General features: G+C 52.7%; 8 protein-coding genes across 8 annotated transcripts; 4 read left to right on the top strand and 4 right to left on the bottom strand.

Moving 5' to 3' along the window:
- Positions 1 to 458: 458 nt before the first annotated feature.
- On the top strand, positions 459 to 2950 carry CCMA1212_007441 (ATP-dependent DNA helicase PIF1; the record flags this gene model as incomplete). Its single annotated transcript, XM_073704609.1, has 3 exons — positions 459 to 468; positions 524 to 650; positions 1069 to 2950. 3 exons carry the CDS (start codon positions 459 to 461, stop codon positions 2948 to 2950), a joined length of 2019 nt encoding a protein of 672 aa, XP_073556987.1.
- On the bottom strand, positions 520 to 717 carry CCMA1212_007442 (uncharacterized protein; the record flags this gene model as incomplete). The annotated part of the gene is made up of 1 exon (XM_073704610.1): positions 520 to 717. One exon carries the CDS (start codon positions 715 to 717, stop codon positions 520 to 522), a length of 198 nt encoding a protein of 65 aa, XP_073556990.1.
- Positions 2951 to 5986: 3036 nt separating the features above from the next.
- On the top strand, positions 5987 to 7072 carry CCMA1212_007440 (Aquaporin-3; the record flags this gene model as incomplete). Its single annotated transcript, XM_073704608.1, has 1 exon — positions 5987 to 7072. One exon carries the CDS (start codon positions 5987 to 5989, stop codon positions 7070 to 7072), a length of 1086 nt encoding a protein of 361 aa, XP_073556988.1.
- Positions 7073 to 8418: 1346 nt separating this feature from the next.
- On the bottom strand, positions 8419 to 9045 carry CCMA1212_007439 (uncharacterized protein; the record flags this gene model as incomplete). The annotated part of the gene is made up of 1 exon (XM_073704607.1): positions 8419 to 9045. The coding sequence occupies one exon, from the start codon at positions 9043 to 9045 to the stop codon at positions 8419 to 8421; it is 627 nt and encodes a 208-aa protein (XP_073557017.1).
- A 771-nt stretch (positions 9046 to 9816) lies between these two features.
- Positions 9817 to 11261, bottom strand: CCMA1212_007438 (uncharacterized protein; the record flags this gene model as incomplete). Its single annotated transcript, XM_073704606.1, has 2 exons — positions 9817 to 10958; positions 11018 to 11261. 2 exons carry the CDS (start codon positions 11259 to 11261, stop codon positions 9817 to 9819), a joined length of 1386 nt encoding a protein of 461 aa, XP_073557016.1.
- Positions 11262 to 12070: 809 nt separating this feature from the next.
- Positions 12071 to 19035, top strand: CCMA1212_007437 (NFX1-type zinc finger-containing protein 1; the record flags this gene model as incomplete). Its single annotated transcript, XM_073704605.1, has 2 exons — positions 12071 to 15357; positions 15408 to 19035. The coding sequence occupies 2 exons, from the start codon at positions 12071 to 12073 to the stop codon at positions 19033 to 19035; spliced, it is 6915 nt and encodes a 2304-aa protein (XP_073557219.1).
- A 661-nt stretch (positions 19036 to 19696) lies between these two features.
- CCMA1212_007436 (Putative epoxide hydrolase) lies at positions 19697 to 21054 on the top strand (the record flags this gene model as incomplete). Its single annotated transcript, XM_073704604.1, has 3 exons — positions 19697 to 20021; positions 20084 to 20287; positions 20366 to 21054. 3 exons carry the CDS (start codon positions 19697 to 19699, stop codon positions 21052 to 21054), a joined length of 1218 nt encoding a protein of 405 aa, XP_073557218.1.
- Positions 21055 to 21274: 220 nt separating this feature from the next.
- CCMA1212_007435 (uncharacterized protein) lies at positions 21275 to 23065 on the bottom strand (the record flags this gene model as incomplete). Its single annotated transcript, XM_073704603.1, has 1 exon — positions 21275 to 23065. One exon carries the CDS (start codon positions 23063 to 23065, stop codon positions 21275 to 21277), a length of 1791 nt encoding a protein of 596 aa, XP_073557015.1.
- Positions 23066 to 23428: the final 363 nt, after the last annotated feature.

Genomic DNA, 23428 nt, shown 5'->3' with positions numbered 1-23428 from the left:
TTTCCCTCTTCTTTTCGACGATACATGTATTATGTACATCCCCCTTTCTCGAGTTATCGGAGCGATGCTTTTCTTGGCGAATATGGAGTTGGGCATTTTTGTGGCATTGGTTTCTCGCGTTAGAACGGTTCTGGAACACCAAAAAATAAGATGCAAAAATGGGAGGAGTGCTGGAGTGAGCGGGTGGTACGATGGACGCTGATTGGCTTTTGCTTTCTCTTGTCTCTTTCTTCTCCTCCTATTCTTCTGGGCTGTGATACCCTTGCCGCCAGACAGCAGAAGCAAGGAACATACCTATTTAATACCTGAAATGTCGGCATGGTGTACATAGACCTAGATAGGCACATGTCGTCTGTAGACAAAAGGACCTATCTGGATATATTTTGCAAGGGTTGGAAGCTGTCTATATTTGCATTGGAATGGGTGAAACCTGGAGTACTTTGTACGGAATATGCGAAATGGGGGCATGTACGCAGAGGTGATGATAGTTTACTCGACATCTGGCAACTTTATATATGTTTAGTGTTCAGGAGGTCTCCCGGGGGGAACGGCCCCAGCGAGGAGGAGCTGAGCGACTTGATTGGCGACGTCCACGGCCGGGCCAAGGTTGCTCAGCTCAGCCTCATCGGATTTTACGAGGTTGTCAAGAAGTACGACGTTACGCATGCCTTGCTGCACCTCTCTTGGCCGTTCTGACCAGGCGGTTCTCCAGCACATGGTACAGACATAGTGAGACATGCTCCAGGCGGATGCTTCTCGGATATGTCCATGTCATTCGGTGTAGCGGTGACCGACCTGAACAAAGGCAAATAATGCCTGAAACTGGCCTCAGGAAGAAAAGAGGATTGTGCTCGTCTTCACTTTGAATCACCTTTTGTGGAGGTACGTATTTCAGTCCCTCGGCCAGGTGCTGCCAGGCGTTTAGAAGCTTGCGCACAACTTTCTCAACAGCTCAGTATTTTTTTTTTTTTTTTTTTTTTTTTTTTTTTTTTTTTTTTTGATCTTTCTCTCACTCTGCATCGTCTTTCATCATCGTCAAGCCATTGATATTGACAAACGCGCTTCCAGTCTTTGTTTCGATCTCATCATCGTCGCTATGCTGCTGCTCGGTGCATCATGGCGACGGTCAGTCTCGTCTCTCATGGCACCTTATGGCTCTGTCCACGTGAGGCTGGGCCAAGAGTTCTTGAAATGGCCTCTCTTCACTTCGAAATCACAATCACCAAGATGGTCGCGGAAATACTCCAGGGAGCAAACAGCGAAGATCGTACACGAGGCGCACACCACGGAACCCGAGCAAGCACAAAGACGAACAGTAGCAGCGGGCTTCCAGCCAGATGCGATAAATGATGCTCAGACAAATCCAACAGCATCCTCTGGAAGCGAATCGAGTTCGGAATCGAGCCCGACCTTTTCAGCGGAGCAAGAGACATTGGTCTCACAGGCGATGGAGGGCCACAATATCTTCTTCACCGGCTCGGCTGGCTGCGGCAAATCTACAGTATCGAAAGCGATTAGGGACCGCCTCATGGAGAAGGGCAGGGTCGTTTATGTTTTGGCACCGACAGGCATGGTGGCCATGGCAAATGGAGGCTTGACGACGTACAGCTTTGCGGGGTGGACGCCCAACACGCATAAATTGAGTCTAGACGAGTTGAAGGAAACTGCAAGAGGACATTTCTTATCCAAACGTCTGAGGAGCGCTGATACCATTATCATTGATGAGATCAGTATGATGGAAGGCATGCATTTCGAGCGACTGAATGAGCTCATGAAAGCGGCGTGGCCTGATGATCCCGAAAGATCAAGTCTTCCATTCGGAGGCTCCCAGATCATTGTTACGGGCGACTTCTGCCAGTTACCTCCAGTCAAACCCTTCCGTCACTGCTTCAAATGCGGTAACGATCTGAGACGAGTCGGACGAGAAGGCAAGCACGTATGCCCGACGGCCAAATGCGGTGCTTCTTACCGCGACGAGGAGAAATGGGCCTTTAAGAGCAGAGCATGGGAAGAATGCAACTTTCGGCATGTGTACCTCAAGACGATATTTCGGCAAAAGAGTCCCGAGTTCATCATCTTGCTAGAGAAACCTCGATTTGGCCTTCCGCTGAACGATCGCGAGGTTGACCTTTTGCAGAGCTGCAGCAAAACCACGGATCCTCATGCAGTCAAGCTATATCCTACGCGTAAAGAAGTACGAAAGATCAACGATGAGGAGTTTCGACGCCTCAACGCCCCCACGCAAACCTTCAAGTGTGTGGATGTGTTCCTGTGGAACGCCAAACGGCATCCAGACTTGCGTTACATGAGCTACAAAGACACCGACGGCTCTCTGAAAGCACTCAGGGACCATAGGTTTGAGGTTGAGCTCAAACTCAAAGAAGGAATGCAGGTCTTGCTTCTACACAACCTTGATATGTCAGCCGGCTTGTGCAATGGCGCCCAGGGCGTAATCATCGGCTTTGAACCATTTGGGTCCAAGATGCACACCGTTTCCGTCAAACGCGAGAAGTTATCTGCATACTGGCCAAACTACGATGTGGACTGGGTGAAAAGCCGGGAATTCATGAAAGGGTGCAGCGAGGCCAAAGGATGGCCAATTGTCAAGTTCCACAACGGCCGTGTCCGGACTATACACCCTACATGTCAATCGTCTATCTACGGAGATAAGAAACCTTATACGCTTCTCGGTCGAATCCAGATTCCCTTGACTCCTGCGTGGGCATTGACGATTCACAAGGCCCAGGGGATGACTCTGGACAGCGCGGTCGTGAACTTAACGAGGGCTTTCGAGGAGGGTCAAATCTACGTGGCACTGTCTCGGGTGAAGACGTTGGCGGGACTGAAAGTGGAGGGGGACTTGGCTTCGTTGCAGCGGCTCCGGGGGAATCCCGAGGTGCTGGAGTGGCTTAAGGAGAAGTTCGGTCAGGATATAGTGATGGTTGAGTGAGCATCCGAGTTTCCATGTTTACGTTTCTCTATCGGTTGACTTGTCTGCTTGGAGATTGGAAGAGATATGAAGAGTAGCCGCACTGCCTGCTATCAAAGATAGTCCTTTAAACTGTTGGAACTGTTATAACCTTGCAGTCGCAGTAGGATCATCCAAATAACACTCGACGAGTACCCGCATCGGTCCTTACCATCCCTTCACTGACTCCTCTTTACACACCAAGTGTTTGTTCGTCTGAAGAATGAGATGGCCGTCATTTTGCTCTCATCACGGGTGATTCTTTTACCGCATACCTCGCCTTTGCTGCCCAGCAAGGTGGTGTGATGCTTTACCCCTTTCCAGCGACATTCAGCGCTGGGGCTTTGAACAAAGGAACGATCTAATGCAACATGATCGGGCTGCAACCTATTGGCGCAGCTCTCAATCTCGATGAATCCTCGAGGCCCTGGACAAACTTTGTTGGCGAGCACGCATCAGCGTAGCATCACGATCCCATAAACCATGATTGATCGCGATGCCAGCCACACAATGCAATGGGACGATATTCCCACGCCTTGCATGTCCTCGCAAGTTTACCCGGGAAATTCTGAACCGCAGTCGACGACATTAGCTTTTCGAGTTTTACCAACTTTGTAGAGGCGCGTTCCCAAGCGCCCGATATTGGACGTTCACCCCCTCATCGAAGGGCGAGAAGCCTCGGTATCTAGCCAGGTCCGCGGGGTCGTCGTAGGTGCCCTCAGCTACATCGCCGCGAAACTTGTAGGAAGGCTGATGAAGCTAATCGTAGTTCTTCGAGAGCTAAGGCGTCTTTGTCCGTTTAGAATCCGATCAACTAGTCGTTATGCTAGTATTGCACGATGCAGTTCAGCTAGCCCTGGTCGTCCTAAGAGAACTGGGTAGGAGAACGTCGGAGGATAGAAAGTGTCCGTTACGCAAGACGAAGCGTTTTTTTCCGAAGGGTGGCCCAGCTTCAAGTGGGAGCTGTGTAGGTCACACGAGAACTTGGGTCGTCGAGGTCCAAATGGTTCGAGCGCATGTACTGTAGGTGGTGGCTGTTTCCTAATGCTCGGAGGTGGTCCGTCTTGGGCAATTCGCTACTGGTAGTCCATCTCGGCCGAAAAACGCGGCATCGCCACCAAACACCTCCAACGATGAACGAAAATAAGTATCAGATAAAAAACGCCACATTCAGCTTCCAGATCGAATGAAGGGCGTTAACCAACAAATTGAAGACAATCGAGACGGGGAAAAACCTGCGCCAGTGGCTTTAGTACCAAGAATCCCGGGAAGCAAACCGCGGCTAAGAGATGCTTGGCTTTCCCTTCTCCTCACTTGAGAGGGAGTCGTGCCTCGGCTCATGATTAGTGCTGTCGAACAACTTCCCCATGAGTCATGGATTGATGATGCTTTTTCAGTGCGATTCGGGGGTTGCGCCCAATCAGCAGGGAGCATGGTGGAGGAACCCCTTGCTTCCTTCATGCAGGGAGGCGTCGGGCGGGTTTGTTCCTTTTCACGCGGGGGTGGATTGATGGTACCTATGTATTGCTTGTAAACTGGAGCGGTCAAGCTTTGGACAGCAGTTGGCGGAATCAAAGTAGCGAGATGGACGACTTTGTTGTGAAGCATCGCGTCGAGCGAGCTGGAAAGGCCAGGACTTGGATTTCGTGTGGGGGTGGAACTGGGGTGAAGTTGGGATCAAGCTCAGCGGAGGCATTTCCCCACACAACCCCAGGTTTTTGTCGTGGAAATACGGGGTAAGATTCCAAGGGCGATCAGTGGCCAAGGAAGCTTGTCGTGGAGGACTTGATGAGGGTGCAAGTATCCATATCGGCACCAGTCGATGTTGAGGGCTCACTTCCAGTGATGTGTTTAACTTGTCAAAACTTAACGTGCCAACTCCTAAAGAATGTGTGGATCGAGTCGAATCATGTTTTCATGGCCTTGATGTCTTACACCCGTTGAACCGCTTGTGGCTGTTGACTGATGTTCCCTACCTGTACGGATTCTCTGCCATTAGGCCAAACAGACTCGACAACAACACAACGCGAAACTAAGACCGATACAAAAAAAAGGGCTTGCAGGCATAAATGGTCATTCCGTATACAAGTGCCGACGTAATGGCTTGACAAACAACCCCGGGTTGTCTGCATGAATTGTTGGGCTCAATCAACCCCGGGGCACTCAACTGTCCGTGCAACAACGATGCGGACCTTGTCCTTCTCATCATCAAGTACATACGGAGTACTATGTCCGTTCCCTACCTTACTAGGTGACCCTCATCCCGCCGCATGACTTTCCTCTCGCCTGCTCGTACCCAGCTCGTATGCGTGCGCTCCATACTTTGCCGCTTGCTATGTATGTAGGTGCTAACCCAACTGATACTCCGTCCACGCATCCCGGAGCGATGGCCTGAATATCCTTAGACTGCGGGGGAGATGGTTAGAGGCGGGGGGGGGGAGCCGACCATCAGAGGTGGACACTCCGGGGTCTGGGGTAATAAGGGCAGATCGGACCAAACGACCAAGTGGACTCTGTTGCAAAAAGATGCTCCCTGACTGGTTGATGGCAGCATGCTTTGATGCATGTACAAGTCAGCCACCCGCGGATACAGGGGGGCGGAGGAGATGCGGTCGACTCAGCTACTTGTTCCGACTATCGAAACCACGATAGACTCTGATCATGTAGGCGGAGTTCCAAGGACATCCAAAGCAATCACTGGAGAAGGAGGGGAGAGCAAGCAGGGTTGCCTCATGTGTGTACGGCGTTCTCGAAGGGCCCGACAGGGTTTCGTCTGACCGTCCACGCCCATCCGCCACGACTGTGCTTGCAGGCTGTCTCTCTGCATGATTCTGGTGCCTGCACTCGGCACTTGGCACTGCACTGCAACTATATAGTCTCTTGCTTCTGCCCGCCGTGACGATCCTTTTCCCTTTCGCTGTCCTCTCGTCTTCATACGTCCACTCCTCTGACTCAGTCTCGAATACTACTTCCCCAGGACAGGTGGCCATCAGGTCACTGTTGCACAAAAGAACAACCATGTCCTCCCCAGATCTGAACCGTCTCCATACCCACGACTGTAAGCCCTTCTCACCTCTCCTCCGTTCCTGTCAATCACCTGCAAAGCAGCCCCCCCAAACTGACTCGCATGCAGTGGAGCTGGGAACAACCGACGTCGTCCAGAAACATGCCACCCGCAACGTTGTCCCGCCACGGCGCGTATCTCAGCGCCGCCTCGACTTTGAGCACGCCCGGCCTCGCTGGCTGCGCGAGTGCATCGCCGAGGCCACCGGCGTCTTCATGTACGTGCTGCCCGGCATCGGCGCCATCGCCTCCTTCACCTTCAACGCCACCAACCCCGTCGGCTCCACGGCCTTTGGCAGCCTCTTCTCGATTGGCTTCGCGTTTGCGCTCGGCATCGCCTTTGCCATCATCACCTGTGCGCCCACCTCGGGCGGCCACTTCAGTCCGGCCGTGACAATCGCCCTGTGCGTGTGGCAGGGCTTCCCTCTGAAGAAGGTGCCGCATTACATCTTCAGCCAGCTCCTCGGCGGCTTCATCGCTGCTTTGGTCCTCATGGGTATCTACCACCAGCAGATCGTCGAGATGAAGGAAGCCTTGCTGGCCGCCGGCGAGCCTCTTGTCGCCAACGGCGCTCCCGCGAGCATCCTGTGCTCGTTCCCCAACCCGGGCCAGACGATGGGATACGTCTTCCTCACCGAGTTCGTCTGCGACTGCTTCGTCAGCCTGATCATCTGGGCGTGCCTCGATCCGGCCAACCCCTTTGTCTCGCCTGCTATCGCTCCTCTTGTCATCGGCTTGGCATACGGGGCCATGGCATGGGGATTTGGAGCCAACACGCTGAGCATGAACACGGCGCGAGACCTGGGCCCCAGAGTCGTGGCCGCCATCTTCTTTGGGAGCGAGGCCTTTACTTACAAGAACTACGCTCCTATTGGAATCTTGGCGAGCATTCCGGCCATGTTGGTTGCCACTGCTTTTTACGAGCTTGTGATGAAGGACAGCCTTAATATTATTGAGACGGGCCATGCTGTTCACGAGGATGGAGAGGAGGCGCTGGTGAGGCACATTACCAGGACTACTACTGTTGATGAGAAGTCTTAGATCAGGGACGGGCATATTCACGCAGATAGCTTCCTGAAAAAAAAAAAAAAAAAAAAAAAAAAAAAAAGTGGATGACCATAAAATGCTTGCTATCATAAAGGACATGAACACAACATGTGCGTGATTCAGAGTAAGTCGTATTCCAATCCTTTATCATGTCCAAGTAGCTATCGACGACATATGTCTGCCAATAGTTACATTTCCAAGTGTAAGCGGGTGCCATACCCTCACCACTCCACGCACAACCTACCTATGCGTACCTAAGGTGGACGTTCAGCAATCCATCACAATCAAGGCAGCATGTCGTCCATTCAACCTCATGCTTATTCATCTCAATCTACCCAGTCCTTGCTAACAGACACTCCTCCCACCCCCTCTTCATTGCCGATGCGATTTCATTTGGCACATCTCCCGGTACCTGCGTCCATGATTAATAAACATTGTCCGAAAGCTTCAAGGGGGTGTGTGTGCATCGAGCGTGGCCTAGATTGGGTTTGGTGTGCGCGATACTACGTTGTGGGGTTGCAAATTTGAGGCAGAGGTGGGAATTCTTCAGGTGCTGTTTGCCTGTTTGTTTGCATGTTTGTGAGAAATACTTCACTTCTTACTGCGTATGACTGGTGGTCAGACGAGGGTATCCATTCTAACGGCCTGAACCAAGGTTCTGGCTATATTGATACACGGGATGCTGATCGGAGATTACATGCTGTAATGATGAGTGTAGACAGAGAGATTGATATGGGCTATTGTACTAGGACAGCATCTACACGGGCGAGTTGAGCACGTTATGTGAAGAAGCTGATACGCCGGTAGCAAAGAGACGGATGGATTTTCCTCCGCAGTCTGTCATGTTTATTTGAGGCCATTCCAGGCCAGCTTTGGATTGCTTGAACCAGGGAGCCGTGGAGGGGGGAGGGGAGGAGGACGTCGACTACATGTATGTCACTGTTACCAGTTGCCTAGCTCACTTGGATATGATCAAGGCTGGGATGAGGTAGTGAAAATGAGGTCAAGTACCACGTCAGATTCAGCAACCGCATAAGATATACTATGGCATATGCGATATAAAATGGACGGATATATGCTGCTGGAGACAGCGATAGTAGCTATAGTACTATGACTGTTATAGTTGCTGTAGCTGGTGCAGCTGCTATGTATGGTTATATTACGCTTTCAAGTATATTGGTGGTTACTGATAACTTCTGCTGGCCTTATAAACATAGCGACCTAATCTGTTGTTGGTTGAGAAACTGTTTGTAGCCAGTCTGGAACTTGATCGGTGGTGGACATGTCCCCGGCAGCAAGTGGAGTGACACTGAAGCAAAGTAAAGTTGCTCTTGTATGCCTTAGACACGCTCCAGTTTCTTGCCAAGGTCCTCGCGAATGTAAACCTCGTGAAACTCCCTCAAGTAAGGAGAGTCCATCAATCTCCTGAACACCTCTTTCAACGACCCATCCTCATCCTTGTCCAAGTGCACGACTCGCCACACATTCAAAGGCTCATCTTCAGTACCCGTGACCGAATGCTCAACATGAAACAGCGCCTGAAGCTTCCCGGCCACAATCCGGTCACCGTCCGGCCCTTCAACCTCGGGCACTCCAATAAAGAAGGCCTTTTGCTTCTCGTGGTCCAGAAAGGCCTGCTCGATTACCGTGTTGTACACGCTGGGATCCCACCACGTGCGCTGGTCTGTCACGCGCACAAAGGTCTCTTTGGAACCGTCCTTTTGGACGTTGAAGACCTTGAGGCTCCCCGGGCGGAGGAGATGTCGCAAATACTTGGCGGGGTTGTGTGCCTTGTTGACTTCCATGTCCCAGACCTGGGGTTTGGTGTAGTGCAGGTCTGGGTCGGCGTCGTAGTGGCCGCTGTGGATGACTGTGTTTACGTTGCAGGGCTCGAGGACGAAGGCGGTGTTGTTGGGGTCCTTGAAAGCGGCTTCAAGGATTTCTTCGTGGTCCTGGAAAGCAGCCATTGTTGTGTCTTTTGATGGAAGATGGACGATTAGTCTTGAGAGCGTTGCGCAGTTGAGTCTTTACAATTTGTCTGCTTGAATGTTGGCTGAGTTGAGTTGGTCAAATGAATGTCATCGCGAAGCGGGGGATTCACACCATTTTATAAGAGGACCTTTTACGTCGACTCATGTAGCTCTCTCTGCGCATATTCAGCATCGTCATCCTGCAGCATCCTGCGACGCCACCGTGTGAGTGTGTCTGTTCTGCATGCCCCGAAATAAGCGTAATGGTTGAGTTTCTCGATCCCGCGAGCGGTCCTTTCGCGAGCCGCCTCGCCTTGCCTCGCCTCTGGGCCGAGTTGTCTAAAGGCGAGATGGTTGCAGATTACTCAGCCACGCAGCTGGTGTACATGAGCTTGGAAAATGTGTGGCTCTTGTTGCGCATTGTTCATTGCTTAAGAATCTGATATGTCGAGATCAGTTGATGCAGGTAATTTAGGGCTGAGTGAAGCCGGTGGACCTCGGTGTATGCGGGTGTCCGAGGATGTCCTTTTCGCCTCGATTGCGAGGTTTGAGTCTACCGAAAAGCTTGGAATGTGCGGATGATGGAGTTTGGCGAGTGAGTCAGGAGACAACTGTTCGATAGACACATGCAGTTGATGCTCATCCGTACTTTGGTCTTTGCGCAAATGACCGACTTCCGCAGCATACTCGCGCCCATGAAAGAAACAAAGGTAATAGATTAAAAGACAGTTAGTCGACTAAGAAATCTCAATGGCCCTTCTGATACCCTCAGTAACTGCATCTACCGCAATAGCCACATTCTGCATCACAGGCAGTGAAGTCGCCGCTACCTTCGCCATCACTATCACCGTAACTGCCATAGCAAGTGTCGCCGTAAATGACACCGTAATCGTCATTGTCTTCATGCCGCTCTTCATCTTCACGACCAAGCCACTTGAGCCACTGATCTTTCACCTCGTCCGAGAATGCAACCCCTGCATCGGCAAGACGTTTCCGAATCTCCAAAGGTCCTCCGTCCACTCTCACAATCTCCAACAAGGTGTCCTCGTTGTCCAACGCTGTAGCCTGTATGCGATGCAAAAGTGCACTCAGACGGCCGAGGTCCTCTTGGTGAGATTCTTCCCAGTCTTTGACCTCGTCATGTACATCGGCAACTTCAACGTTGTCAAATGTCCCTCGTGTGTGGTGAGCGAGGATGAACTTGGTGATTCGAGCCAACCACAGCCGTGGTAACTCTTCACCAAGGGTGTCTCTGCCGATGGCTTTGATTGAGCGAGTCTTGAGGTCGAAAATGGAGTCTTGGGACGTGGTTTTACCACCCTCAACCACTTCAAGGTCGTCCGAATCAGCAGACGAACCAGATCCTGGGCCAATGAAGAGGCCCTCAAGCAGACTAGTTAGGTCCTCATCTTTGGCAGCCGAAGACTTTCCAGCAGACGAGGTCTGCTCGTCCTTGTCTTCGACATACCCGTCAGCACTGTGCCGCACGAGCAAGTCAAGCCCGCCGAACCGGAACTTGAGAATCCTATGGTGAGACTTTGATGGCCGAACATCAGGTGTCCAAGTGGTGTAAGCCTCTGGAAACGCGTGTCCAAAGCCTCTGACTCCCAATATCTGCTCCTTTGGCGAGTTCTCTCTTCGAATGAGATGGACCGTCTTGCCCACAACTTCCACGAGCATGCGGAATGAACGCTCAGTGCCTTGGACGAACCGCAGAAGATTGCCAATGGTGCTGCTGCATCCGACAATGTCAACATCAAGTGACTTGGGATGCATCTTCATCACGGACACAATCGCCGGCTCGAGCGGATGCTTTGGAAAGAAGGCGGAATTGTTGTCACGATAGTATACATCGTTGTCCTCTTTAAGCTGTCGAGGTTTCTCCAACGGCTTCCAGAGACGGGGGCGGCCTGCAGGCATCTGGACTTAGCCATGTCGTGTTATAACGGACTAGTAGCTGCACACTCACCAGGAACAATGATCTTTGGGGCCTTCTGATCCGCCCAGTTGTATGAGGCAATTAGCTCAGTCTCGGTGATCCCATAACTGACACCTTCTTCCCCAGTACGCTTGAGTTGCTTTAGGTCAATGGCCTCGACAAGGTCGCCGAGAGGAGGGGCCGGGGATTCTTTTGTTTGCACCAGGGGGTTTACAGGCCGCATGTCGCGCATGTCGCGACCTCCTCGGCCGCGCCACGACCTGTAGTAGGACATTGTAAAAGAGTAGGATGGTCTTTGGTCCCTACTCACGAAAGGGAAGTATATAGAAGAACTAGGGGAATGTAGCGATAAAGGCAGCAAGTAACAATGCTTTTCTGTCCTGAGACAGTAGCAGTGACGAGGATATGGACCCTCTGAGAGATCAGATAGCCAAGATGGGATGCTGGATGGCTGCCCTTATATATGCCATTGGGACCTACAAATACCATTGCCACTGCAAATACAAGTGAATGATGAAACTTCCCTTGGATGAACAAAGCGTCATGTTTACTTCACCTCCTGGGAGGTCTGCGGCTGCCTGTCGGCGATACGCAAACGTCAAGAGGCGCAGTCGGCCTCCCGACCTGGCCAACAGCAGCGCATACGTCCAATCTCGAGTCGCGCCCATCAATTCATATCGGCCGGCCTCTAACAGGGCGGGCTGCTGCAGCCTACACGACTGCCCAACGCCTGCGACGTGGTCGAATAAACGGCGAGGCTGTGACTTTGGTCGGCTCTGCTGCGGGAGGCCCATCACTTTTTGGTCCAACGGGATGCGAGGCTCCCCCTCCATCTGTGTAACGTGAGACGCCGCAAGGCTCTCTGCTTGGCGCCTGTTGGTTAACGGCATAGACTTGATCTGCCTTATTGGACCGAGCAAATGTTGTTAATCACTGATAGAAGAGTAGTTTGGTTGATGCGAACATGATTTATATCTACATTTGACTCCAACTACCGTCTATTGCAATCATCGACAGACATCACAACTGCGCTTCATCATCATCATCTTATCTTCCTCATCAACATCCATTTACATCTGCAAAATGGCCGCCACAGCCGCTTCCGGTCGCGCAGCAAAGCTCGAAAAGCTCTTCTATTCCTTCATCAACGGCGAGCGCTCCCTCCAAAGCTCGCAAGAAGCCAAGCAATTCTTCGAAGCAGTCGATGTTGTGTGCCAGCGCACGTCTGCCGCGGCCTGCGTGGAACGCATGCTTGCGCGAAAGGACGGGTTGAGCGCCGTGAGGGCAGCTGTTCGATCCAACCTCTCTCATGCTTTTGTCACGGCTTCGACTGTTGGCTTCCTCAAGCAGGTCTTGCAGCCTCAGGTCAAGACCATCAACGATGGCCATTTTCTCGAGAGATTGCTGGTCGAGATCCTCTCTCCTCCAACCTTTTGGACTGCATTCCTGGAATTCTACAAGTCGAACCAGCTCAGTGATGAGAGCTTGATCGTCTTTGCGTCTCTGTGCTACGAAATCGTGTCTTCTACTACGCCTGAGATCCAGGCGCTTTCCCAGGATGTGGAATCCCTCATGAAAAGCCTCCCCTTTACAAAGTCGCCATCTGAAGAAGTTCGCACTTTTGGTTACCGCATCGAAAAGGTCTTGCAGCTTCGCAAGGGCTCGGCAACTGCGTCTGTCCGGATCAACTACAGCCCCGGCGGCAGACACGACAATGACTTTGACGACTTTCGTCAGATAGCCATCTTCCCGACAGCGGACGAAGTGTCTTCCAAGGAACAGCCATTCCTGCAACGGCTTGACGACGTATTTGAGGTGCCAAGGGAGTCGCGAGCACGGTCTTACACCGACTGGCTGTTCCGTCTCCTCCGCGAGGATATGCTTGCGGACCTCAGAGAAGACTTGCAGATCGCCTGGGGACAGAAAAAGGCCAGATACAAGCCGCTCTGCTTGGGTGGCCTGCGCCTGATGCTCGATCCGGAGTCGGTACCCAGCAACACTCGTTCCAAGCCCTTCACGTTGATGCTTCAGTGTCGCGAGGGGATCAGCTTTCCAAAGAAAATTCACACGCCCCAGGAGAAGAAGAAGTTCCTGGACGACAACAGAAACTTTGTCAAGCACAACTCTATCGGCGCCCTTTGCATTGACCAGAGCATCGTTGCCTTTGGTTCAATCGTCCGAGAGGTGGACTGGCTGATCGAAGATACTCCTGTTGTCGGGATCCAAGTCACCGACAACACCGGACTCAAGCTGGCAGTACAGGCATTGTTGGGAGCAGATCGCAGTCGCCTCAAGTTCTACGTCGTCGATACCGCCACATTCGCGTACGAGCCCATCTTGCAGCGCTTGAAGGAAGTCGCTGAGATTCCGCTTGAAAACTCCATCCTTGACCCCTCCGGACCTCCGGCAACCTATGACCCGCCACAAATGTTGAGGATCTTCATACGGGCCCTGAAAACCTCACAGCGAGATAAGAAAGCAATAGATCTCGGGAAATTCTTCGAACTGGGCTCTCAGATCCTAATCCGGGATGCACAGCTCGAGTCGCTGATCAAGGGCCTCGAAAACCCCGTTGGTCAGATTCAGGGTCCGCCAGGAACAGGAAAATCGTTCATCGGGGCACTTATCGCACGGAGTCTGATGAAGCTGACCGATTATAAGATCTTGGTCCTCAGTTTTAAAAACCACGCTCTGGACGAGTTTCTGGAACAACTGATGGACATTGGAATCGATGCTAGCGACATGGTTCGAATTGGAAGCAAGGGAACCAGCAGAACGGACCCCCTGAGAATCGAGACGCTTTCGAAAACGGCTCGTATAAGTCATGATGTGAGGGCTATGCTTGACAACGCCAGGAAGTCGCAGCAAGACGTCAAGACGCAACTAGAGGACCTCATGGGAAAGCTGACTTCGAAGGTTCACCCTCAAGAGGTCTTGGACATGCTGGAGTTTTCCGACTTTGGAATGAGCCTGTGGGGGGCATTCCAAGTCCCCGATGACATGGCAATCGTGGGCAAGAAGAACAAGGCCCTACAGCCCATTGATGTGTACGGAAACTGGCTGCAAGGACTGCAGTTGTCAGATTTGGGCATGCTGGGCGAAGTTATGGCTCCCGAACACTACCATGTTTGGAACGTTCCGCCACAAGACAGATTCTTTCTTCATATGCAATGGAGCAACCTGGTCCGACAGGAACAAATTGACGAATTTGCTCAACTAGCAGAGACTTCTGATAGCCTCTACCGGCAGATCGACAGTCTGTACAAGGAGAGCAAGAGAAGCATCGTTAAGGAGAAGCGAATCATTGGCTGTACTACCACGGGAGCAGCAATGTACCAGTCCATCATCAGAGCGGCCAATCCAGAAATTGTCCTGGTCGAGGAAGCAGGCGAAATCCTAGAGGCTCACATCATCACTTCTCTCGGGCCTTCTGTGAAGCAGCTGATCCTCATCGGTGATCACAAGCAACTTCGACCCAAAGTAAACAACTACAACCTCACCGTCGAGAAGGGAGAGGGCTTTGATCTCAATGTGTCACTCTTTGAGCGCCTCATCAGACAAGGCCATGAATTTGCCACTCTCCAGGAGCAACACCGCAGTCACCCTGATATCTCGCAGTTCGCCCGCCTCCTAGCCTATCCGGAGCTGAAAGACGTACCCAAGACGAGCAGCTATCCACCGATACGTGGACTGCAGAAGAGAGTTGTCTTTGTGCATCATGAGCATCCAGAGGAGCAGCTGGACAGCGTCCGCGACCCGCGTGATCCATCTTCTAAAGCCAGCAAGAAGAACACATTTGAAGCCGAGATGGTGTTGAAAACGGTAAAGTATTTGATTCAACAGGGCTACAAGTCAGAGAACATGGTCGTCTTGACTCCCTACATGGGCCAGTTGGCGTTGCTGAGGGACAAGTTGCGCGAGAACAACGATCCGTATCTGAATGAGCTGGACATGCACGAGCTGGTTCGCGCCGGATTGATGACGCAGGCGGCATCCAAGGCATCGAAGCCGAAACTACGCCTGTCTACAGTGGACAACTACCAGGGAGAGGAGAGCGACATTGTCATTGTATCGATGGCGCGAAGCAACAAGAATGGCGACATTGGCTTCCTTGTTGCTCGAGAGCGACTTGTTGTTCTCATGTCACGAGCGAGACAAGGAATCGTCCTGTTCGGAAACATGAATACGTTCCTGGCGAACAAAAAGGGCCAGGAGCTCTGGAAGAGCTACTTTGATGCCATGAAAGAGAAGGGATTCCTGTTTGATGGTTTGCCAGTCCACTGCGAGCGACACCCAGACCGTCTGTTTCTTCTACAGAAACCGCAAGATTTTGACCAGCACTGTCCTGACGGCGGCTGCGCGCAAACATGGTATGTCACATCATCCGTCCCTTGTACAGTCTTCGCTCTAACGGCATCAGCGGTGCTATTCTTGGATGCGGCAAACACACGTGTGAGCGCAGATGCCATCACGAGCCGAATCACTCAAAGGTCGCCTGCACGAAAAGAATGCAGAAGAATTGCGAACGCGGCCACAAGATGGAGTATCCGTGCGGGAAGGAGAACCAGGGCTGCAAGACGTGTGCAAAAGAAGACGAAGACACTCGGCGGAGGATCAAGCGGGACCTGGAGATGGAGGAGAAGAGACAGGAGCGACAAGACAAATACGCCCGCGATCTACAGGAGATGGATGACGAGATAGACCATCACCGGAGAGTCATAAAGTACCGGCAAGAAGAGGAAGACAATGCAAAGGAGTTCGCTCAGAAGAAGGCCCAACTGCAGAGCCTCAAGGATGCGAAGGCCAGAATGGACGCATCAAAGGCTGCAGCGGAGGAACAGAAAAAGGCGGCTGCGAAGCAGGGAGAAAAGAGCAAAGAGAAGCCTGGTTTCCCCGACCTTGATGCCGCAGCACAGGAGTGGGAGACGATGAAGCGTGAGGAGGGAGCCAAAAGCGCCGCTCTGGATGATCTCATGGGGCTCATTGGGCTCGAGTCGGTGAAGAGGGAGTTTCTCTCGATCAAGGCAACTGTCGACATGAAGATTCGGCAAGGCGTGGCTCTCACTGATACGCGACTCAGCTGCTCGCTGCTCGGAAATCCTGGAACAGGCAAGACGACCGTGGCAAGACTCTACGGTAAGTTCCTCACTGAGATAGGCAGTATCCCGGGTGACGCCTTTGAGGAGACTACCGGATCCAAACTCGCGAACATGGGCGTCAAGGGATGCGAAGATCTGCTGGAAAAGATCAAGGAGAATGGCGGCGGCGTCTTGTTCATCGACGAAGCATATCAACTGTCATCTGGTAACAGCCCAGGCGGAAAAGCAGTCCTCGACTATCTCCTGGCCGAGGTAGAAAACCTTCGAGGCAAAATCGTCTTTGTCCTTGCTGGCTATTCCAAGCAGATGGAGTCCTTTTTCGCACACAACCCCGGCTTTCCCAGTCGTTTCCCCATCGAGATGAGGTTCGAAGACTACACAGACGAAGAGCTGCGGCGGATCCTCAAGCGCCAGGTCAACCGCAAGTACACCAACAAGATGGAAGTGGCAGACGGGCCAGACGGCCTCTATTTCCGGATTGCTGCTCGGCGAGTCGGACAAGGACGAGGCAAAGAAGGATTCGGCAACGCCCGCGCAATTGAGAATTACCTGGCGAGGATCGAAAAGAGACAGGCAAACAGGATTCGACTGGAGCGCCGGGCCAAAAAGACCCCCAATGACTTCTTGTTTACCAAAGAAGACGTCATCGGCCCTGAACCGTCGTTGTCGTTGCAGAACTGCCAGGCGTGGAAGAAGCTGAATGATATGATTGGGCTGAAAGAGGTGAAGGAGCAGGTCAAGATACTGCTCGACTCGCTCACCACCAACTACCAGCGCGAGCTCGCCGAGGAGCCTCTGATGCAGTTTACACTCAACCGGGTCTTCCTTGGAAATCCCGGAACAGGCAAGACGACTGTGGCCAAGCTCTACGGCGAGATTCTGGCAACTCTTGGCCTCCTGTCCAATGGAGAGCTAGTGGTCAAGACTCCCGCAGACTTTATCGGCGCTCATCTGGGCCACTCAGAGTCTCAGACCAAGGGCATTCTCGCAGCTACTCTCGGAAAGGTGCTCGTGATTGACGAGGCGTATGGCTTATACGGAGGGAAAAGCTCGATCAACGATCCTTTCAAGACGGCTGTTATCGACACGATTGTTGCCGAAGTTCAAAATGTTCCTGGTGATGATCGCTGCGTGATCCTCATCGGCTACCAGGAGCAGATGGAAGAAATGTTTCAGAATGTCAATCCGGGACTGAGTCGACGGTTCTCAGTGGACACGCCATTTGTCTTTGAGGACTTTGATGATGACGGTCTTCGGCAAGTGCTGGACTTGAAGTTGAAAGCGTCTGGCTTCACGACAACCGGAGAAGGCAAGAGAGCCGCCCTCGATGTCCTCATCAGAGAGCGCAACAGAGCCAACTTTGGCAACGGAGGCGCCATTGAGAACCTGCTAAGCAAAGCAAAGTCTTCTTACCAGAAGAGGCTCTCCGCTGGGAAGTGCAAGAAGAAGAGCCAGCTTGAGGCAGAAGACTTTGACGAGGACTTTGACAGGACAACGAGAAAGGAGACAAACGTCCGGCAGCTCTTCAAAGACGAGGTTGGCCGTGAGGGCATCATCCAGAAGCTTGAACACATTCAGTCGCGGGTGAGACAGTTGAAGGCTGTCGGGATGGATGTCAGGGAAGAGATTCCGTTCAACTTTCTGTTCAGAGGTCCGCCAGGTACGGGAAAGACGACGACAGCGAGAAAGATGGGCAAGGTCTACTATGACATGGGCTTTCTTTCCAAGGCTGCCGTGGAGGAGTGCTCGGCCACAGATTTGATCGGGGAGTACGTCGGCCATACGGGACCAAAGGTTCAAAAAGTGCTCGAGAAGGCGCTTGGAAGGGTGCTGCTCATTGACGAGGCATACCGCTTCGCTGAGGGCAGGTTCGCCAAAGAAGCGATTGACGAAATTGTCGACTGCGTCACTAAGCCCAAATACCAGGGTAAACTCATCATCATCTTGGCGGGTTATGAGCGTGACATCAATCGGCTCTTGTCCGTGAACCCCGGATTGACGAGCCGCTTCCCCGAGACCATCGACTTCCAGCCACTCAAGCCAGATGCCTGCTTCCGACTCCTGGCTGACCTTTTACGGAAGAGAAAGACGGAACTCGCGAGTAAAGGCAGGGACATGGACATTAGCTGTTTGGAGCCTCCGTCTGCGTTGTTCCTCAGCAGGTGTACAGCCATTATAACGTCGCTGACACGGGTGGAGGGATGGGCGAGCGCAAGAGACGTGAAGCAGCTTGCCAGGAACGTCTTCCATACGGTGGACTTGGAGGCAGCTGTGCTCAAATTGGACGAGAAACGGGTCATCCAGGAACTCAACAAGATGCTACGAGACCGGCAGTCCAAGATGGTTAAATCTGGCGCTCCTGTTGACATGGATGACGATGAGGCCGCTTCTTCGTCAACGCCTCCCAACTCAGGCCTTCCCAGTATAAGTAGTTCAAACACGCAGACACAGCAAGGCCCAAGCAACGACCCTATGGACAAGGACGACCCCACGGAAGATGCAACTCCAGCGCCTGAATCGCCAGATGGCGAGTCTCAACGAGCAACTCGGGACGCAGGCGTAAGCGACGAAGTCTGGGAGCAACTGCAACAAGACAAGGCAGCAGCAGCGCGTCAAGAAGCCGAATACCGCGACCTCCAGGAAGCTCGAAAGAACGCCGAGGCAGCTCGCAAAAAGATTCTGAAAGAGCTGCTCAGGGAGGAGGAACTCAAGGAAGAAGAGCGTCGCAAGCTGGAGGAGGCGAGGAAGAAGGCTGAGGAAGCACGAGAGAAGATTCTGCGGGAGCTGGTTGAGAAGGAGAAGCGTCGGAAGGAGGAGGCAGCGAAACAGGCAAAGGCACGGGCCCTTGGAGTTTGCCCTGCTGGGTTTAATTGGATCAAGCAGGCTGCCGGGTATAGGTGTGCTGGCGGATCACATTTCTTGTCCAATGATCAGATTGATGGATTGTAAGCCCTGTTGGTATGGGTTCTGTAGTTGACATGGTAAGCATTTTGATGTTCTCTAAGCATATAAAGGTGTTGTGGGTTACTGGGAGCTCTTTGATGGTGTGTTGTTGTGTGATGCATCTCCAACGTCGTTCGCATCGATCTGTGCATATGTGTGGCGAGACACACGGATACACATGGATAGGGTCTAAGTGTTGAGAGTGCAAGAGTCTAGATATGCTCCCTCTAAAGGTACCGTGTCTTTCTTTGTACTCCAACTTTCCAATTGTGTCGAGACAGGGTTTGTGATCCAACCGACCGTGCACCGTAAATGTTCACCCGTTGTTTGCCTGCTTAACCATCAATTAATCTGGAATCTGCAGACATGCCCGTCTATATGCTGCGGGGCTTATCAGTGCTCAGAATCCTGCATCCGTGAGTCCCGTCTGATGTCGTAAATGGCGTTGCATTTCTCACACGGACATTGTCGTCGACGTCGTATCGCTGCGTATTGCTGCACCTCCCCGCTCCTCGCGTACAGACTTGGCTTATGATTGCCGTGTGCCATAAATGGTGCCATGACAGTAATAAATCAATGGGAGGACACTTTTGTTTTTCCATCTTGAAAACTTCTTCTTTCGCTCACTCAATTGGAACAGCCAATTGCACAGCCCAAGGCCAGAAGAATGGCTCAGGATATAGTACCGTTCTCGATCGCCGTGCCAGACGCGGAGCTGGAGCTGCTCAAGAACAAGCTCTCCAACGTCACGTTTCCATCCGAATCCGAATTCGCCAACGACTGGAGCTACGGCACTCCGTTGAGCGACTTGAAGCGATTGACCGAGTACTGGAGGGATGGCTTCGACTGGCGCGCACATGAAGCAAGGCTGAACCAGATCCCGCAGTTCACAACCAAGATTGCCGCGGACGGCTTTGACGAGCTGAATATTCACTTTATACACCAAAGGAGCAGCAGGCCCGGAAGCATTCCATTGCTCTTTGTCCACGGATGTAAGTCAGCAGTCTCAAGCGGACTTCAATGTCCGAGGAGAAACTAACTGCTGTTGCTGCAGGGCCTGGGAGTTTTCTAGAGGCGACAAAGATTGTCAAGTTGCTCGCTGAGCCCAAGGACGAGAATGCGCCCGCGTTCCATGTCGTAGCACCTTCGCTGCCCAACTTTGGCTTCTCTGACAAGGTCACGCAAAAGGGCTTCGGTCTCCCTCAATATGCGGAGACGATGCACAAACTCATGCTGAAGCTGGGATACGACAGATACGGTGCGTAGCGACTTCACACGCTCCCATCTTACCACATCCGCATCAACTTTGATAACTCATCTTTGCATCAACTCGCAGTAACGCAAGGCGGCGACTGGGGCTTCCTCGTCACCCGCTACATCACCAGCACCTATCCCCAGCACAGCCTCGCAGCACACACAAACTGCGTCATCGTCAAGGTTCCCCTCCTCTCGGGCCTCTGGGTCGCCATCCGATACTACCTCGGCCTGCTCTCCGAGGAGGAGAAACAGGGCTTCGCTCGCACGGCATGGTACATGAAGGACAACTCGGGCTACATGGTGATGCAAGCCACCAAACCCAACACGCTGGGCTTCGCGCTGGCCGATTCGCCCGTCGCGGTGCTGGCGTGGATCTACGACAAGCTGCACGACTGGACGGATGCGTATCCGTGGACCGACGACGAGATTCTCGAGTGGATTTCTATCTATCAGTTTTCCAAGGCGGGAGCTGCGTCGAGCGTCATGATTTATTACGAGATCTTCAAGATGCAATCGACTACAGCCTTCAAGATGATGGAGTACATCCCGAATGTGCCTCTGGGGCTGTCGTACTTTCCGAAAGAGTTGTCGATTTCACCAAAGGCCTGGGGAAAATCGCTGGGGCCGGTGGTCTTCGAGGGCTCGCATCAAAAGGGAGGGCATTTTGCTGCGTATGAGTGCCCTGAGGAGCTGGTGGGAGATTTGAGAGAGATGTTTGGTAGAGGAGGCGGTGCGTCCAAAGTTGCCGAGGCCTTCAAGTCTATCTGAGGGACACTGGCAATGATAGCTTGCAGGTATGAGTAGCAGGTCATTGATCCCTGGCTCTATTGCCTACGCATTATTTCTGTAGTCATCGAAAAATGTATATTACCTCGCCCATATATGCTCTATGTACAAAAATGGGAAACCTCGAGTGGGTGTGGCCCAGGTTATTCGCTCGCTTGCTTCAGATCGACCAACCTGACTTCTACCTGTTCTATAGAGCCCATCATCGTGGGCCAGGCTTCTCGGATGCAACTCTAGCCTTTTCCCTGCGTTTTGCTTCATGCTTCAACACCACAAAGTACGTGCCCAGCAGCTCAGCCGCATACCGTTCGCGGTACTGAAAGTGTCTTGGCCCAACTTTCCGTACCGTGTCCTGAGCGACCTGGATAATCGCTGGATGCTGATCCTTGGGCAAGTCCAATAGAGACGAGATTTCGATTTTGATCTCGTCAGGTTTACCAGCGCAGCCGAGAACTCTTCGTACATCCTCCTTCTTGACAAGTCGCTCGCAAAATGGCTCCAACAGCTCATACTCCTGTATAAAAGTCAGGACAGCCTGTAGCGATGTCGGATCCGAGACAAATGCATTGATGGGTGTCTTTTTATGCTCTTTAATCTTCTTGGGCGCCCTGGCAGCAAAGTCCAGGGCTGTCGAAAGCTCATCGACCTTCATGACAGACATGCCATACGGCACCAGATCCCGCCGCGTATAGCCAGCTCTCGTCCGCCACCAGTGATTGCAGAAGATCGCAGACATGATGACGGGAATCAAAATGACATATCCCCACCACCTCGTTGCTGTAATCATCGACCCGACGCCTCCCACAAGCGTGGCCGTGCCGTTGATGGCGGTGTAGACTTGCAAGTTTCTGCTGCGCCGCCTGATCAGGGCCATGGCTCGCGTTCCCGGGATCGCTTTCGAGGCGGCGTTGATGTGTCCCTGGGCCTTGCAGAAGATGTAGTAAGCCCAGCAGGTGTTGAAGGCGCCGAAGAGGGCGATTGGGGAGTTACCGACGTATCCAGAGAGCAGATTGCTGGCCAGGAAGATGGCATCGTTCTGTCCGCCAAGGGCCAGGTAGGTGCCGATTGCAATGAGAACGGCGCCTGCGCCCATGAACAAGTTGAGGCCCCAGCGGTTGATGCCCTCTGTGCCAATCTCGCGATATACGACGGACAGGAGCACGTCCAGGTCTGTCGTCGGCCGGGACTTTGCCGCCCTTCGTTCCCGCGCCTCTCTGAGTTCCCGGTACTGGTGGCGGAGGAATGTGACGTTCCGCCAGGCACGTCTTGCGTCCAGCATCGCAAAGACGGACATGATCCCGGCGAATGTCGCTCCCACTACCATGAAGACGATCGCGTACACCGGCACTGGGTACTTGTTCCACACGTTGGCGGCAAAGTCGCCCGCGTTGGCCAGCTCCAAGAGACCAACGGCGCGGTAGAGATCGTTCTTCAGCTTCGTTCCTTTGGAGGCGTAGCCGCCTCCCTTTTCCGCTCGGACGAGGGTAACGCGATCTGGGGGCACCGACTCCGGGACATCGCAGGAATGAAAGACGGGGAGCAGGCCGATGGAATAGGATGCGTCGGAGAGGGTGGTGCCGGTGGAAGAGAGCGTGCAGGCGCGCGGTAGGACGACTGTCTTTGGTGCTGTCACCGAGGCGTCGGATTTCTCATTTACTGCTGGAATGTGGCCTCCCTCGTGGGACGAAGTTTGGTGTGATTGTTGCTTTTCCTGCCGCTCCCTTTGTTCGTCCAGTTCGTCGCGAGGCAACCGTTGTCGCTCGTTGGTCTGAGCAGATTCATTTTGAACGACGGCAACGGGGAGACGGTCCTTCGAAGCTGTATCGCCAGCCTCGGTGGTGTTCAAAGCCGCAACATGTGCGGTTTGCTCTGTGGTAGGCTGATCCATTGGACCTGGTGGATCGCGCCGTGGCTCCTCAATTGAGGCTGTGTCGTTACGGCCTGAAGCCATCAGATGCGGTGAGCCAACGGACACTGTGGCAGTGTTGAGCATCCTGAAGAAGTAACCCGGGTCGAGGAATGGGAGTGAAGGAAGTTTACTACCATAGACTTTCGAGAAGAAAAGCGAAGTAAGGATCAAGAATGAGGTGGATGGTCAACAGCTGCAAAGACCAGCCTGGAGAAGATCACCATCCCATCGTCCGGGGTTGTTCGTTCCTCCTTGGTCGAATTGGCCCTCTCTCGCCCTCTCTCTATGCTTTTTGATAACCCAAGACAGGCACGAAATCCATAAAAAGGGGGACAGAAATAGGAGCAAAGCGATCGCGAAAACAGAAACCATACCCAGGATCTCAACAACCTGGCCCCCTCTCGACCAAGTACGCGTACCATCTCTGCCGTCCAGCCGTCATCCAAT

This window comes from Trichoderma ghanense (genome assembly GCF_004382785.1).
Source record: "Trichoderma ghanense strain CCMA-1212 chromosome Unknown scaffold_9, whole genome shotgun sequence".
Taxonomy (NCBI): domain Eukaryota; kingdom Fungi; phylum Ascomycota; class Sordariomycetes; order Hypocreales; family Hypocreaceae; genus Trichoderma; species Trichoderma ghanense.
This window is presented reverse-complemented; position numbering and strand designations above follow the sequence as displayed.